At 33.9% G+C, this 17,141-nt stretch overlaps 1 protein-coding gene across 1 annotated transcript in view; it reads left to right on the top strand.

The window, feature by feature from the left end:
• The first annotated feature begins 556 nt into the window (after nucleotides 1-556).
• LOC129807649 (transcription factor SOX-1) overlaps nucleotides 557-17,141 on the top strand; it is a 141,205-nt gene continuing 124,620 nt past the window's right edge. Inside the window, exon 1 of the mRNA XM_055857061.1 lies at nucleotides 557-798. Coding sequence (XP_055713036.1) covers nucleotides 754-798 — 45 coding nt within the window. The 5' untranslated portion in view covers nucleotides 557-753. The remainder of the gene's footprint in view (nucleotides 799-17,141) is intronic.

The raw sequence follows: 17,141 nt of genomic DNA, 5'->3' as shown, positions 1-17,141 counted from the left end.
TTTATCAGCTGGATAATTTCGTTAACTTCCGTGTCAGATATATCTTTAAGATCATATAATTTGGGTTCTAACGAAAATCAAACGCTTAACTAAATAGAAAAAATAACATAATTCCGACTTTTTCTTTTCGTATTTAGACAACAGGAGGCATTTCTTGTAAATTTAGTTTTTGGTACATAACCCAAAGAAAAAATGCCTTCCAATCTAACTCCAACTCTGCTCATTCATAAGGCAATTTCTTTCTCGTCACACTGTGAATTGTGTTTTATTGTAAAGTTGTGTGAATACGTTGAATTGAAAATGATGATGAAGAGAGAGAATTATGATATTTAACCACTCTTGTATTCACTATCAATTCTGGCGGGAGATTTTTGCTCTCTCCTCTCTGCGGGAATATTGTTTGGAACAATTTTGTGCGCGCGCACAGATATTTCCTAAAACGAACCCATCTTCTCCTCTATCCAAGTGCTCCTTCCGGAGGCGCCAAACAGTTACCCAGCTCACTGTACCATCGTCAGTTTATCTCGTCGACTGGTGCAGTGTAGATCGCTTCCATCGAGGATAAGTCTTATAGTGTGTGTGGCACGTGGCTCATAATTTATTCTTGAGCTATCAGAAGTGGAAATGGGGTGAAAATTTTATGAGATAATATTCAGTGAATGAGATTTGTGATTTGTTTGGTGATTAAGTGTCAAGAAATTTTTTCATGGATTACCCACCCTTCAATTAAAATGGATTTTCTGGAATACCGAAATGTGGAATTTGGAAACGCAAAAGAAGTCTCTGACAGACAAACAGGTAAGATTTTCAGAATTTTGCTAAAATTCCTTTCTCTTACAATAATTGCCTAATGACGAAATTGTATGCCACAAAAGCTCACAGTTATAATTGTGAATTCTCAAAAGAAAATTTTATTGAGTGAAATGAATATTATTCATGCCTTTTCGTCCACAATGGGCTAAGGGTCCCAGACGCCAGGAGAATTGAGATCTTCCTTTATACCAGAAACAGAATAGAGTGATAAAGCACAAAAAGCCCCCATTGGTGGTGGATGAAGGAAGAAAAAAGCGAAAGGTATTGTTTATGAATGCGACAGTGGAGAAATATAATATTTTTCGCGCTTTTCAACAATATGTATGTGTGTTATAAAAGTATAATAACAAATGTTGGTATTATTATGAAAATGTTATCAATTGCTATTCAAAAGTTTGGCGTTGAATAGATTTTTATTGTCTGCCTAGCACTAAACGTGAAGGTTTTATGTGTTGGCATAATAACAGGCAAAAGAGAGCGCAGAGATAACTTCCAGAGACCCATACAACAGACGGCATTCACTCATTGTGATTGCCATCAACAATGTGGCATTATTAATAAATGCTATTTGAAAATATATTTTACTCGCTATGGATGGATGAAAAGGAGCCAACAAAAAATCATCTTTGATCAAAACTCCATTTTTCACCTATACTTGATCTCACATTCACAATAATAATTATTAAAATATCAATTCATCACAATCATATACTTTTTTTTTTAATTAACTGTCCACTGAGGAAATGATAAAAATATTTTCAAATCTCGAAGGTAAATCTAAAAAAAAAATGAAGTATTTAGTGACGGTTGGATATTTTCCACAATATATTCTACGTGGATTAACTAAATAAAGCTAATAATTGTGGAAATTTTATCACAATGTGATATTATTCAAGATCGAAAGCTTATGGCATACGTCAATTGCTTAGTAAATGCAATTTGACTAAAAAAAATGCGATGAAATTTTTGAAATTTTTAAAATTATTGATCAAAAGATTAATTTATATTTTTTGGAGCAAAAAACAATTCCCTTGATAACATGACAATTTCAATCAACTGTCCACCAGTTAATGAGATACTCAACCATAAGGGTGTGATTATATGAAATACAGAAGTTTTCTGATGGATTGTCGGGACAACAATGAAGCAATAGGGTCACCGAGAGGCTCTCGAAAAATAAGAGTATTCTTGTGATGTGCAAATGCCCGTAAAAAATTTTGTCCAAAAATTATGCTTACAGAGGGATTTGTTTGATTAGCGTCAATTTGATGTCCTCACTTGAGATTGTGTTGTGACCAAAAGTGCCTGTTCAATCTGACCAGAAATCTCAAAACAGCAAAGAGAATGAGCGTTTGTGGATAAAAAGCTATGGATTTTGAAGTTGTTTCGCAGACACACATTTTATCTATGATGTCCTACCTCCCGCACTTAAACCCCATTGAATTGTTTGCTGAATGATAGAATGGATAGAATAATGAGACAGGCAGGACCTTTTGTGAACTTGTGTCTCGGCGCATTTATGCCTGATGGTCAATTTAGGCTGGTCTTTGGATTCTCTTCTGTATTTTGAGGGGGGTTAGATTCTCTAACTCATAATGCTTATAATTGAATAGAACATAGTTTTCCTGAATAGATGTGCTGTGGAGCGATTATTTCAGAAAAGCCTGCTCCTGGAGAAAGAGGTTTGGGGCAATCACATATTTCCACCTCTTCAGTCTCAGTCCTATGCTTGACTTAAAGAAAAAGCTAGAGACATGGAAATCCTACTAGAGTGAGAGATTCATTTATGGTTATTCACAAAAGCGGTCTCTTGTTTATAACGAATTCATCTTTGTTAATTGTTTTCTCTGATATGTTCCTAATTGAATTGACGACAACGACCATCATATCGGAGCCCCATTGTGGCTAGAGCTATGTCAGGCGATTATGAGAGACTATCTACAGGAAAATTTTCCCACCATGTCGACATTGGATAATGGAAAGAAAGATGGGGAAAAGTGACTCTAGTAGGATGGTTTGAAGAATTGGGGATGAATAAATCCTTTTGCTACCGAAAATCCCCGCACATTGAAAACTACCACACAAAGGATATAATGGCGCATTATGTGAGATTTTCACTCAAACACTCCCTTTGGCTACATGGAAAACTTTTCCCTGGGCTTTAAAATCTATAATAATTATTGAATGAAAGCGTTATCAGTCTCAACTCTATTGTTCCAACAAGGAGTATACTTTGAGCTTTTTGATCATCCATCTCCATATCGATTAAATAACCTCCCTGGAAAGGGATGCTGATTGTTTGAGAGATCCTTTGACTAATTTCTCTGCTAAATATTTTGTGAATAGCTCTAGGTATGTGTTTTACGGATAAAATTAATATTTAAACCAGCATAAAAGTTTTATTCGAAATCTATTGAGATATCAAACAAGGAATTACTTAACTACATTCAAACAGGTAGAAGGGTTTCAATAAAATTGTGATTTTTTTTAGTTAAACTATAAGTTATTTTCAATATTGATTTTTTAAATATTAAAAAATACTTTTATATGGAAAATAAAAACTCAAATGGTATGGACTAGCAAATTGGCAACAGCTTAAGGTACATTGAGATTGGAACTTGAGGATTTCTGCCTCTGCGAAGGTTAAAAAGGACACCCTAAATTTGTATATAACTATAGGGAAAATGAACAATTCGACTGATATTTAATATACATGCTGTTAGTGAATTTCCGCTTTTCACACATTTTAGTAAATATTTGTGAAATTTCAGTGAAGCGTGTCAATAAAATAGAATAAATATCGTAACTTCTAAGGGTTGCTGAATGAATTGAAGTTAGTTGGGGGAGTCAATCAGAGGAATATGCTGAAGAAGTGCAATGCACAAAAGGGAAAGAAAAATCCTATGATGCAGGAGAAAATGCCGTATGAAAAATGAGAATATTGTAGGGAATGAAAATCCCTGAGTCGCAGTGTCTTGGCTCTACAAAAGAAGTGAAAATGTTGAAGAAAAGAGACACGGTTTGTCATACAACTTTTCCTATGCAATGAAAACTGGGAGAATAGAAGAATGTCTTCGTGGTGGTTTGAGCTCTGTGTGGATTTCTCTCCATGTGGAGGACCTAAGTGAGGGAAGATGGTGTGTTCTTGATGGTGGAAAAGGAATAGATCGTAATCATTTTCTCATTGTATTGAACTCAAGCGAGCGAATTTCATTGAATTGCGAATTCAAACTTTGTGTGTAGCTCTCGAGGTCTCCTATTCATTCCCTATCCTCCATCTATCCCTACCGAGAGAGATTCAGAGGGGGGAGGGGGGTTTGACTTCTTTTTGCGGTGCCTTGACAGGGCATTTTTCCATTCACCCTGTCCCATTTTCCTATGAGCTCAACCCCTTAATTGACAATCACAGTGGTTTTCCTTAATTCGCATGTTGTTAAAAAATGCCCGGATAGCACCTCCAGCCCAATTTAACTCCATGTGGTTCCCCTGGCCACATCCCTATAATTTTTCACCGGATGATTTTTTATCCCACCCATTGTCGTATTATTGGGAGTTCAGTATTCCTGCTGGGTGGATGATGGTTTCATGATTTTAAATAGAAATAAATTGAGTCACTTGCTACCACGGGGAATGCACGTGTTTGCCTCACGACAAAAAAAGACAGCCCATTCATTGGCTCATCCCATAGCCTGATTTATATTTCACTTGAGTTCCGGCATCGATGAAAATCTCTTGAAGCATGCACACACCTATTCAATAACCAGCTATATACTGGAAAATATCATCATAATTTATTCATATTGCTCAGAGGGAGAATACGGAAGAGAAGACACTTTTTTCTAGTGCAAAAGGGTGAGTCACCCTGGACTTCGAGGGTCAAAATATTTAACTCTTATCAGTGGGTAATGCTTTCATTGAGAAGCATCCAACGCCTAGGACTTTAATTACTTTCCAATTAATCACAGTTCTTCCGGGAAAATAAAACAACTGAAATTTAGGCAACCATCTCTTGAGGATGACACGATTTTCCAACCCTTTTGCGATTCTGCAGTCTTGTGACAAGAAAGAGACCACTAACCTGAACGATGAGGATCTTCTGCTCAGAACTTCACTAACGTTGGTTTTTTTTAATCCTGTGTCGTCTGTGTAGTGTAGACATCCGGAAAACTTCCCAAAAGTCGACTCGAGCGCCACCTTTGGTTCTTCAAAAATCACTACAAGGAAAATAAAAAAAATCCCTTTGTAGTCCTAAAAATAAACATTTCAGTCTACAAACCTTTTTTAGTAGCACAAAAGATGCTATAATGATCACTGTAAAGTTAAATAAAAAAAGAATATAGGGGAAACCGGGGTAGAATTAGCCAGGGGTAGAAATAGACAGTGGAATTATCTAGTCTGTCTTAAACAAAATAATATGAAAACTATTGCTAATTCAATTTAGATGTACATTCCTATATCCTCTGAAATATTTATCAGCCTAGTTCTCCTATATTGCAATTTAAAAGCTTTTTTATAAAATCGACCAAAAACTGTAATTTTGTTGCGTAAGTTTTTGCCTTGGCAATTGAACATCTGAATTGTTAGATCATATATTAAGGCATTACCTTGTTCCTGGTTCATTGAGGTTGATTATTAGATATTTTTGACTTTGATGATCCAAACCTTCTTTTATCTGTACGATTATTATCACTGAAACAGCCCTTGGGGAAGATATAGCCAGTCTTTCGGGGCAGATGTAGCCCGTCACACTGGAAACACCAATATGGGGAATAATAGAGGGCGCCTAATTACTAGTGGTGAAAATCGATTGTCAAAACGATTGAAGTGTTTATTTACTGTGAGCTTGGTGACTGGAAAATTCTTGAAAAGTGACTCTGTAAGTACGATTTTAAAAGATGTTTTCTTTTTTTATGGCCTTGTAAATGTCGAATATTATAATTTACGCGTGCACATTTGTAAGAAAAGTGTTTAGAGTTTTGAGTTGAAACCTAACCTCACTTTACGCGTAGTGAAAAAAATGATAAACAAAAATTTTACAGAAATAAGAATTGCTTCAATCGTGTGTGTTTTCTATTGTTGTTGTTTTTCTATTCCAGCCAAAACTAAGAACCTATACAAAAAAACCATCAAGTCGTGATTTCGCTGGGTGAATGAGTGACGATCCGGGCAAAGAATAGCCACGCACAACATTGTCCGGGTATCTTCAGATAGAGCGACAAAAACATCCGTTCCAGATTAATTAAAAGTGGTATTTGACCTTTTAACCGCTCCACGCTATTTCAAGAGTATGATGAATTAAGCCAGAACGAGACTACAACTACGAAGTCTGCGGGGGAACATTGAAACACTGATAGAGCAACATGTTCTGAATCTTCAGTATCAACGACTTCACCCTCAGTGCTTCACCCAGACTCTTGTGAATGTCTAGACTAGAGAACATATATCCAATCCCTACTAAACCATTAACCAGTCCGGAGAAAAGGGGAACAGAAAATCCACTAATATAACCGGCAGATTAGTGAAGAGGAGGAAGTCCAGAAGAAGATGGAGGAAATCCAGATATAGAAGGAAGGATAGCAAGGGAAAAAGCCTGAAAATAAAAAGCCGAACAGGAAAATTAAAAGAGAAGAAGAATCAAAAACGAAAAGGAATAAAAAGAATTAAAGAGGACGCATGATTTTCATTTGATATCTTCTTTTTTTGTTTTTTTTTTTAACGAATTTAACCTCCAAATAACTTTAAGGTGAGAAAGTCCAAAATTCACCATTCCTTGTAGTATTGCCATGAAAACCAAAGTGGTGAAATGGATTTTTCTGCGAGATTGCAATCAATTGTGAATCAATTACAAAAAAGATATATAATAGTTATTTAAAGTCTTTTCCCATAAATTTAAGTGATTCGCGTAACATTAGTAAGTTTCCGAGTATCAAGAAAAATAGTAATAATTACATCCAGTGTACACGTATTGTTAAAAAAATTGATGGATACATTTGCCCCGAAATTGGATATATGTTCCCCGGACCGGGGAACATTTAGCCAAAGTGTCTTACTTTTTTAATTTTCTTCTGCAAGGAAAATGGATAAAACTACAGGTCTGAGCTACACAATTCAATAAAACGAATATCCGAGTGTAACTTATAGGGGATAAAAACATTATGCAGACTTTACCATTTTATCATAAATTATGCCCAAAACCGAAAGCTTCATTTGCTGGTTAATTCTACCCCGGTCTCCCCTAACTAGAAATAAAAGATTTTTACCTTATAATTTTGCTCACCGACGCCTCCTGCTAATTATTGAAATTCTTCAACACATAATCACAAATTTACACAAAATCTTTTGTTAGATCTATTAAAAAACTATTCACAATTCTTTTTCACTGCTTTTTTGTGTGAATGATATCTTAAATTAAAGAAAAAATGAAGAAATCGCGGAGCGGCAACGAAAACTAGCACCTCACAAAAAACGCGACATTTATACTGGTCGAAAAACGTTGGAGTGGTGAATATCTTTTGCGCGTGAATTGAGCGAACTTTTTACTTATTGGCTTTTATTTTTTTATTTTGTTTTTATTATGAACAGACAATCATTTATATTTTTTGCAAATAATATTTTTTAATTAAAAATTGTTTAAAAATGTGTTTCGTGCTTGGATTCCATGTAAAAAGATGTTACATTTTCGACGAGTTGCAGAGTGGTGAATTTCTCGTCCTTTGCAAAAATAGTCTTTCCGGTTTCTCAGGCATCACGCGTTTTTTGCGTCGACAATAAAAAATAGTAAACAAAGTATTAAATTTTATTATAATTTTCAGAAAAAAAGTGAATTTTCTTGATAGACAACATAGTGATCAATTTTACAGGAAGGTTTTTGTTGAAAATACATTAGTGTTTATGTGATATCCGTAAAAAAAGGATTGCACAACCCAGGAGAAAAAAATTGTAGACATCTTTAAAGTTGTTTGGTCTTCGCTGAGCGTGCGGAAGCAGATATATTCCCGGAAATTCAACTTCAATTTGCACCCATGCAGTGGAGGAATATTGTCCTGATTTGGTAAATCTACCGTCCATCCATCCTGGAACATTCTCATCTCTACTATCTGGTGAGTAATAATAATGGGAAGTTGGAAAGGGGGTGGTCATTCAATTGTAATCAGTTGAAAAGCGATCTTATCCATTTTCTTGTCGTTTGTCCCCTTCATCCAATGGGCTATTCTGTTTTTAGAGAGGAATGATAGTGGGAGTCGGTATGGGTCAGTGGGACCCCTTTTCGTACAATAAAGACAATGAAGTCAATTGTCTTTGTAGTGTAATTCCATCTATTATGTGGTATGCATAATAAAGCTCCAGTGAACATCTGGGGGTGCTGGAGGAAGGTATTTCAATTGTCCATTCGGTGTTCTGTAGATGATTCTCCCCCACAAAGACAATGGTGACTTTCTTAAGCTCCAAAGCTAATGTACATGTGGGTGGTTCTCAGAATTCTCTCTCAGATCTTACTTGAGATCCCTGTCTAGTTGATTTTTTGCGTTTTAATAAAAATAACACCATCACTTCCGTATAGAAAATTAGAGTATGATTGAGGGTTGAGCTCTATTGCTCTCAATTCTCTTCACATAAAATATTATTATTTGGTCGCGAGAGAGGGTGTGAAGAAGTAGCGTACGTTAGCTACCCCCAAAAAGCACCCAGAGAGACATCCACTGTGAGACAGGAGTTGGTGTGTTGAACTAAAACGGGAGCTTTGAAAATGTTGTGAATAAGAGCTAAATTGTTGCCACAATACTGTCTTTTGAAAATCTCTATGAATAGCGTTAATTTCGAATGGCAAATATAGGTGGCTTTATGTTGAGTTCTCTCTGTGTCTCCTACACCCAGGAATATCACTCTCAGCATCCCTCAGTCACACTCTTTCTCACAATTTATAACTCATCCCTATCTGTTCTATATTAAATGTTACTCTTAATAATCTCTGCTATTGTGGTCATCATGAAATTTCATCTCTTTCGATCAGACTCAACTTCCTTAGAATCTTTTTCACAATTCTCTAATTAAAGTTCAAGCACTTTAACTTTTTTATCACGAGTGTTTATGCTATCTCAAAATTATATCTCTTCAGGAGGAGAGCCATTTGAAGTCGGTAAAATCATATGCTCACATATATTTTCCAGAAATTTTGTAACCAAACAAATATCTATGACTTAACTAACCCATGTTGAATTATTAATTTATTAGTAATTTTAGAATATTAAAATTTTTTTTCTCTTGAAAAAAAAAAAAGAAAACATATCATAATAACTTATAAAGGCTGAGTTATGCCATTAGACTTCTTTCTTTGATTTAATTTTTTTCTAACCCTTTTTTGTATCACGTCATTGGAAAAAAGTTATATCTGTATGTATGTATGTATGTATTTATTGAGTCATTACCAAATACAAATACTCATGCTGAACTCACTATACATTGCGGCCATCGCCGTCTTAGCGTTGGTGACCAACCTCCAGGGTGAAAACGATGGGAAACCCCTTCACAGGTTGTATATTGTCAGGTTTGCACTTTTTGAGATTTTTAAAACATGTTTGTCCACGAGTGTTGTAGTGGCAAGATTTATAGCCAAGCTATGATAGCTGTATGGCAATTGAAAAAATGAAAATGAAATTATATCATAATCAAAGTACAATACAAGAATAAGAAAAAAAATAAATAAAAAGAATACTCTCATGAAAAACAAATATAACAATAATAATAATAACCGCGAGAGAAAAAAAACAAGCGATGGAGACGGGTCACACACGCGCCACCGACCCACAAGCCGCTTATTGCTCATTGCATGGGGAGGAGGAGTTTTTTTTTAAATTAATTAAAATAATAGCCAACGAATTCCCAACGAGTCTGGAAAGTTACCCTAATTGTTTAAAGTGTAACAATCGTGAAAAACTTTGATATAAAAAATATTTAAAACTGGAAAATTAAATGTTAAACCGTTTTTCTTAATTTTTTTTTCTGAATTTAATCTTCCATAATATAGTACGAATATTTTTGCATATTGAGAAATGTGTTTTCTATGCTTTTTTTCATTTTACAACTTTTCTCACTCAGATTCCAGACAAAAATAGTCTGTAATATATATTAAAAATCGGAAGCAGCCAATATCCCGAAAGCCAAAACCCCGGACGACAAAATCCCGAAAAGGCCAAAATCTCGAATAGGCCAAAATCTCGAAAACTAAAATCCGAAAAGCCAAAATTCTGAATGTTTAAAGTTCTTAAAGCGATGAAATTATATAGAGGACAACGTGTACAATAATTTCCCAAGGCACAGAAAATTTCCCTTTGCCTCCAGCAAGCGTGGGTGCAATAATCGTGAGAGTAACCATGACACTTTTAAAAATTCGTAATTTTGGCTTTCGTAATTTTGGTTTTTGGGATTTTGAATATATATTGCCATATGCCACTAAGTTAGATTCATTAAAAGATTATGGGAAAAATATGAGGTTTTTGTAGCCAGAGAATGTGCCAAGCTTGGAAAACTTCCCCTAATTGAACAAAAAAAAAAAATCTGAAATGCTAATTACTAAACAATATTGTTTTAAGTCTGACAAATTTTGATCACTTAATCTTTATTACAGACCCGATGATTGGTTGGGAGATGGTTTAGTTAAGTAAAGGGTTTATCCTAAATTTCCCCATGACGCTATAATGAAATACTGTATTATTTAGAGTTTGTTCACATTAAGAATCTCTCTTACCATGAAATAATCAAGACTAGTTGCTTTTCTATTAATGTCTTGTATGTATTACATTTTATTTTTGTTGCTAGAAGCTTTTACTATTTAGAAAATGAAGCTTCCAATGTGAATTGGCTTTAGCGACATTACTAACTCCTTTTTTTACTTGGACTTTGAATCTTTAGTTTAGTGCAAAGTCTATGATTTTGCATCCTATCTTTCATTTCCTCCGCTTTCAATTCGTCCCATTCATTCAGAAAAGCATTGAGGTGAAACACAAATGATTATTCTGGGTAGCATGAAAATTGGGATCGGTGGCCTTTGATGCATGTGGCATGTCTAGTTAGATCATCACGCTGGGGGTTTCAGCATTTTTCTGCACTGAGGACTTTTCTTTAGAATATAATGGCATTAGATAGAAAATGTGATAGCGATCTAGGTAGAATATCTGTTCATGGAAATAAAATTTTTAGATTTTAAAATTTTTGCGTTTTTTTAGTAAATTTAAAATTAAATAAAAATTTTAATATTCAGTCAAACCTTAGATATTGCAAATTTTAATATACGGAGTTAAATATAGCATAGGGGAGAGATTTTGACATATGGGGTCAAAACTGGTGTATTTCGTGCTAAAGGATGTTATTATAGAACTAACCTAAAAGTTCTAAAAACCAAAGTGTCAATAAACAATGATAAATTTCAAATACAGTTTTATTTATTGTTATTCTCCATAAAAGCACTGTTGTGCCAAATATTAGTAGGGGAAGTTTTTCAGGCTTCGCACATACTCTGGCCTTGAACACTTCATATTTTTCCAATATTCCTTTAATGAATCTGTGCTATTTTCTTCAGAAAATGTGTGACCAAACACTAACTATTAAAATATATTGCCAATAGGTCGGATTCATTAAAGGAATATGGGAAAAGTATTAAGTGTTTAAAGTTTAAAGCCAAAATTTGTAATAGTTATATATTTCGTTTATCTGTTTTCTCAGTATATTAAATATTGCATATGTGGTCTACTAAAAGTGCCTTATTAAAATTAAATTTATTGGATGTTTGTTTTTAATTCAATGTAATTTTGTTTAATATTTTAAGTGGATAGTACAAGAGCTTTGATGTTATATAAAAGTCGCACGATAATTCAAAAAATCCTAGAATTATTGAACCGAAAACTAAAATCCGCAATCTTCTTTGAAAGTCTCTTAGGAAAATAATAAAATCTTTTAGATGGCTGATGATTTTAACGTAACAATAAAATCAGATTTTCTCATGTCCTAAATTTTTAGGTGGATTTTTCCCATAGTAGGGCTGTAGGGATTCACTTCAGCTCCATATATTCCTCCAATCTTTCAATAAAACCTTCCACGATTTTTTTAGGCGAGAAAGTCTTAAAAAATCAACCCGGTCATGGGGAAGTGTGAAGAAAAATATGAATTTCGCTTGATGTGTATTTGGCCATAGTTCCTTATCCATTCATCACCATCTCCCTGGATGATATACGTCGATCGAATGAAAATGTTTACATTTGGAAGGGGTTAGGACGGGTAGAAAAAAGTTTGGGAAGGGGTAAGGGTGTGAAGGTGATAGAAGGACATTATAAGGATTCAATATGAAGAATTGATATAAAACAGAAAAGTTGAGGAGGATGAGAGAGTTTGGCCAGAGAATATAAAAGCGTATTCAATAGATTTTTCTCTTCTATTGTATCCTTTCACGAACAAGCAAAAACATACTTTCTCCCTTTTAGGATTTTTTTCTCCAAGACCACGTGAAGTTTGGCCTATGATGAGATTGTGAGGAGAATCCCCTAATAAAATAAATAAATTCCACACTCTGGTAGATTTCCTTTGACAAAATGCAAGGAAGCGAAATGGAAAGATTCTCTCTCACACATCGTATAGTTGACATAGAAGAAGCATAACGCATTGTGCAGAAATTTTCAGGAGATTTTTTAATGAATTTTTAGTATTCTGGTTTCAATGCTTAATGAACTCTAAGTAGTAAAGTTAGTTATTAGTTTAAATTTTAAATCAGTTAAGAGATCTTTTTGAGAGACGATCAAAGCTGTAATCTCATATCAACAGTTTAAAAACACAAAATGCGCAATAAGAGACTTTTTACTCATAGCAGTCCCTGGGTAATTTAATTTTACCTAACGTTTAAAATTTTATTTTAAATTGTTACAACTTTTATTAATTTGATTTTTTGTCTATATTGCATAATTTTTACTGCTCAAACTCCACAAAGACAGAAATATAAATAATTCCTCGATTTTTTCACCCCCCAAATTTCCACCTTTCACCCCCTGGTGACCACTTTTCAAGAGACCATCGCGTTTTAAACAATTCTTGAGAAATGTCGTCGCGTTGTTTGTCCCTAAAGACTTTAAATCCAGTAACCGTTAAAAAAAAATCTTTTTAAAAATAAAACATTTACAAGGAACTAATTCCAAAATATAAACATTCTATCCACAAAATTTCTAGTATATTGGCTAATTGGGTTAAATTCGAAATGGGCCGTTTCTATTGCATTTGTGCGGCGTTTTTCGGCTCTTTCGCAAAATATAGCATATTTTGGTTCGAATACTGTCTCCTTTTCCGTTTTCTGAATTTGCTGAAGATTTTTCACGTGTTGGTTTGGTTTATTGATGTTATGTCTCAACTTCAAATGCTCTATTTTTATTTTTCCTCAAAGTTTTTTCTTCTTTTTGTCCTATTCTCTGTCCAGTGACGATTACAATGGGAAGTAATGATGGGTAACATTGTATGGTATAGTCATTGTTGTGCTTTCAGTGCGAATAGGAAAAAGCTCTCATTATTTGTGTGAATGTGAAAAAGCGTTGCGCGAGAGGTAAGCTAGAAAAAATTGTGGCAGGACAAAGAAGTAAATCTCAAACAAACACAAAATCCACTCGGACATTGTTTTGGTGATAGAGCCTCACAAAAGGCGAGAAAGAATAGGGGAAAAGTTGTGTGGATAAAAAAAAAGAATAATCCAAAGAGAGAGAGTGTATAAATGCTCTGATGATACTGTCAAATAACTTTTCACATGCAAGAAAAGCTTCCATAGAGTGCAAAAGAGAAGAATGGGTAGCGTTTGCAAATTATTGTTGTACAAAGATGACTTTAGTTGTAAGGACTCTTGTCGAGAAGAATCCTTTATCTGAAATGCCAAGAGCTTTCCTTGGAAAGCTCATGCTTTTGTTTTGTCAACAAAATGCTGATTATTTTGCTTTTCCTTCCGGAAATTGTATAAAGGAAAAAACTTTGTTAATTTAGCTTATTTAGTGGCATTATTTTTTTACGAAAAAAAAATTACTTTATATTCATTGGGATTATATTTGAGTTCCTTTACAGTTATTCTAATTTAACCAGAATTGTGCCATTCTTGAAGATCATAATAAAAACAATTCCGCTCCTTTTTCTTAAATGAAAACATTTTGTTTTGTCATCTATTTTCACTTTTCCTTACTATATACATATATCTGTAGATTTTAATTGGTTTTGTGGTCATGTGGATATTTGTTAGTCTATCTTTGAGGAGAGTGTAGTACATACAATGAAATTGCAAATACAAATTAGTGATGAAAATTTATAAAGAAAATTCTCAGTATTTCTAAAATTATACTGTCAATTTTTACATATGACTTTAAGTATAAGATACTAAATTTTATCAAAAAATCATCATCAATTACAAGTTTATTACTTACTATAAAGTCGCTCCTTCTCTATTTGTTTCAAGATTCGTTTTTGTTGAACATCATTTAAGATTTCTTATGATTTAGTTAGGATGAATACAATATCTTTTGTTTTGTAAACGTGTAATATAATAATATGGCGTTTTTAAATTAATTTACGTTTTTCTAATAAGGATAAGTGTTCAAATTTTGTATTCCAAATGATACAGAGCAGGGTGTCAATAGGTCCTGACACGAGTTCTTAAAGTGTCAATAGGTGTTTCTTTCATCCTACTTCGGGAGAATAACATCATTTTAACACACTTTTAAAAAACAACATAACTTTCATAGTTGAAAATCTAAAGCACTTTTTAAAACTTTTCATTCTGTTCAACGCCAGTTGTGACTCATATTATTTGTAAAAGATAAAAAAAAATATCGAAAAGAAGATTAGAGAAGTGAAAAAGACTTAGCACAATACTTCAATTAGATATTTGTTTTTTAACTTATGATTTTATTTACGATTCGAAGTCAACCATCTAACCAACCATCTAACAAAACATTATGAATTTGTGTTTTTCGAAAGGTCTTTAAATTTGTTTTTTTTTGACTGCTGAACTGCTGACGCTGACTGTTCTATTTTTACACAGAAAAATGTTAGAGAATTTGCAACTTTTGCTTTGTTGAGCAACATAAAAAAGAGTTCTACTTTTCTGCATATCTCTGCACAAAGATGAATAGTTGTTGGATATAGGAAAGCTCTTGGTAGTTTTTTTGTATTGTAGAAGCATTTGAAAAAAAAAATAACTTTGTTGAATACTATGAAAAAGACAATCTTTTGTATGGATATTATCAATAAGCTGGTGTTCATAGTGTTGGCAAAAATTCCTTTAAAATTTTATGCGAAAATTTTTATAATTCCTTATTGTCATTTATTGCATTTCCACTTCATTTGATCACTATGTACAAAAATTTTTTGGATTTGGGAAGGAATTTCTGTAGGTCATTGTGATGTAATGAGATGGGAGAGGGGGCTTTCAATACAGAGGGTGGGGCTTATACACAGAAATTTTTTTTCGTGCGGAGAAAATGTGGCTGAAGAAAACCAATAGTTCTTGACATCTTAATACACATGACACAATATCTAAAATGCGAAAAGGGCTCGAAGAAAGCTTTCTTCCCTTTTGTGGGCTTCACAATAGGCATGGAATGATTGTTCCAATATGCCGGCGACAGAATCGCGTGTTGATTGTGGTTGGGAAGCTTACAATTGTTGATGGTGAAAATGGATTAGGGAGTTTGAGGGAAGAAAAGGTGAAAGAGTTTTTCATAGAAGAATACAACACCCCTCAAACCTATTTGTGCTTTTGCAAAATGAAAAAAAACACGTGCAGAAAGTTTTCCCCTATTGTAAGTTTGTATTGTGAATAAATACCAAATTTTTTGTAGAGGAGACTGGGGATGTTTGTGAAATCTATTAGTGAGTATTCAGCACAGAAACATTTTAATTTTATTTAAGCTTTTACTTACTCAGTTACTCAGTTGGTATTACTCAGTTCAAGAGCTAGAATTTTAACAGTTTTTATTTTATGGTTAAATGTTAAAAAGTTTCTAGATCTAGAGAGCGTATTTATCAACCAAATGAGGTCATGTTTAGACTCGCTTAAAGAGTTTTAAAATTCCTTACAAGATTGAACCGTTTTCAATCGGTTCATTACCCGTTAATAATTTTTATCTGAAATTCAACTATATTACTTCAAGCTTTTTATTTGGGGAGATGTTTCGAGTAATTTATCAATTCATTGTGAACCGGTAAACTTAAGAAGAAATTGTTCAGAATGGAAAACTCGAAATCCTTGAGCTCGAAAACTCTACTATTTTGCTTCAGAACTGAATTAATAAGGAACTATAATAATATAGGTGAATAATTCGAAAGTACTTTTGAGGTATAGCATCTAATGTCCTCTACATACTAGAGAAATTTATGTCCATATTGAAGCAAATTTCTTATGCTTGTGTAGGAAAAACTTCAATATGGACTTAAATTTCTCTAATGTGTAGAGGCCATAACTCCGAGTTCAAACTTCAAACACTTCACAAAGCCTTTGCCACCCCTTTTATTATTTTCAATTTTTTTTGGGAAATTTGGTCAAAATCATCTTTTAAAAGTGTACGATTGTGCCTCAGTTTCCTCTATAGTTGAAATACCTCTTAAATATACCCGTTTTTCCCTATTATTTTATGTTTCATTTTGCCAACTTCGGACTATTTTACCAGCCAATGCATTGCAGTAAAATTTTATGATTTGTCAATGATTTTGTGAGACTTATCGTCCATAGAATGGTAGGTTTGTTTTTTTTTTTTTTTGGGAAAAAAGGAATTTTTATATTTGTGATGCCATGTACTGTAACATTTTTATTGTCCATAGCATTGGATGGGAAAGGGGGGCTTCACAATTCTTTTGGAAGGGTATTTTGGGGCGAAGGGTGAGAAGTTGAAAATACAAAGACACCACTCGTTCTTTTCACACTTTTGTGAAAAATATCTATATGTGGAAATATACAAAAGTCTGAGGGAGTGGGTGGGTGGTTGGTTTTGAAGAAAGGTGGGCCTTTGAGTTTGGTGCTTTTCTCTTCTATTGTCTAGTTTCTTCTATTCAAAAAGCAGCACCATTGTTGCGTTTTCCAAAGAGGGGGCCTCCAGAGAGGACTTGAAGGCTCATTCTCTTTCAACCATATTGCTGACTGGGGGTATAAATGGTGGAAATTCTTGCAAGAATCATTTCACCGCGGACAATCATCATTGTGAGTGAAAAGTTTGCGTGATGTCTTCTCATTGATGTGTCAATCACGGGCGAAATCGCTAGCAATTCTTCGTAGAGGATACAACATTGTAACATTGAAGGAATTATCCGTGGGACGAACA

Source organism: Phlebotomus papatasi, chromosome 3 (genome assembly GCF_024763615.1).
Source record: "Phlebotomus papatasi isolate M1 chromosome 3, Ppap_2.1, whole genome shotgun sequence".
Lineage (NCBI taxonomy): Eukaryota > Metazoa > Arthropoda > Insecta > Diptera > Psychodidae > Phlebotomus > Phlebotomus papatasi.
Note: the sequence above shows the minus strand (reverse complement) of the source record. Positions and strands in the feature narration are given on the sequence as shown.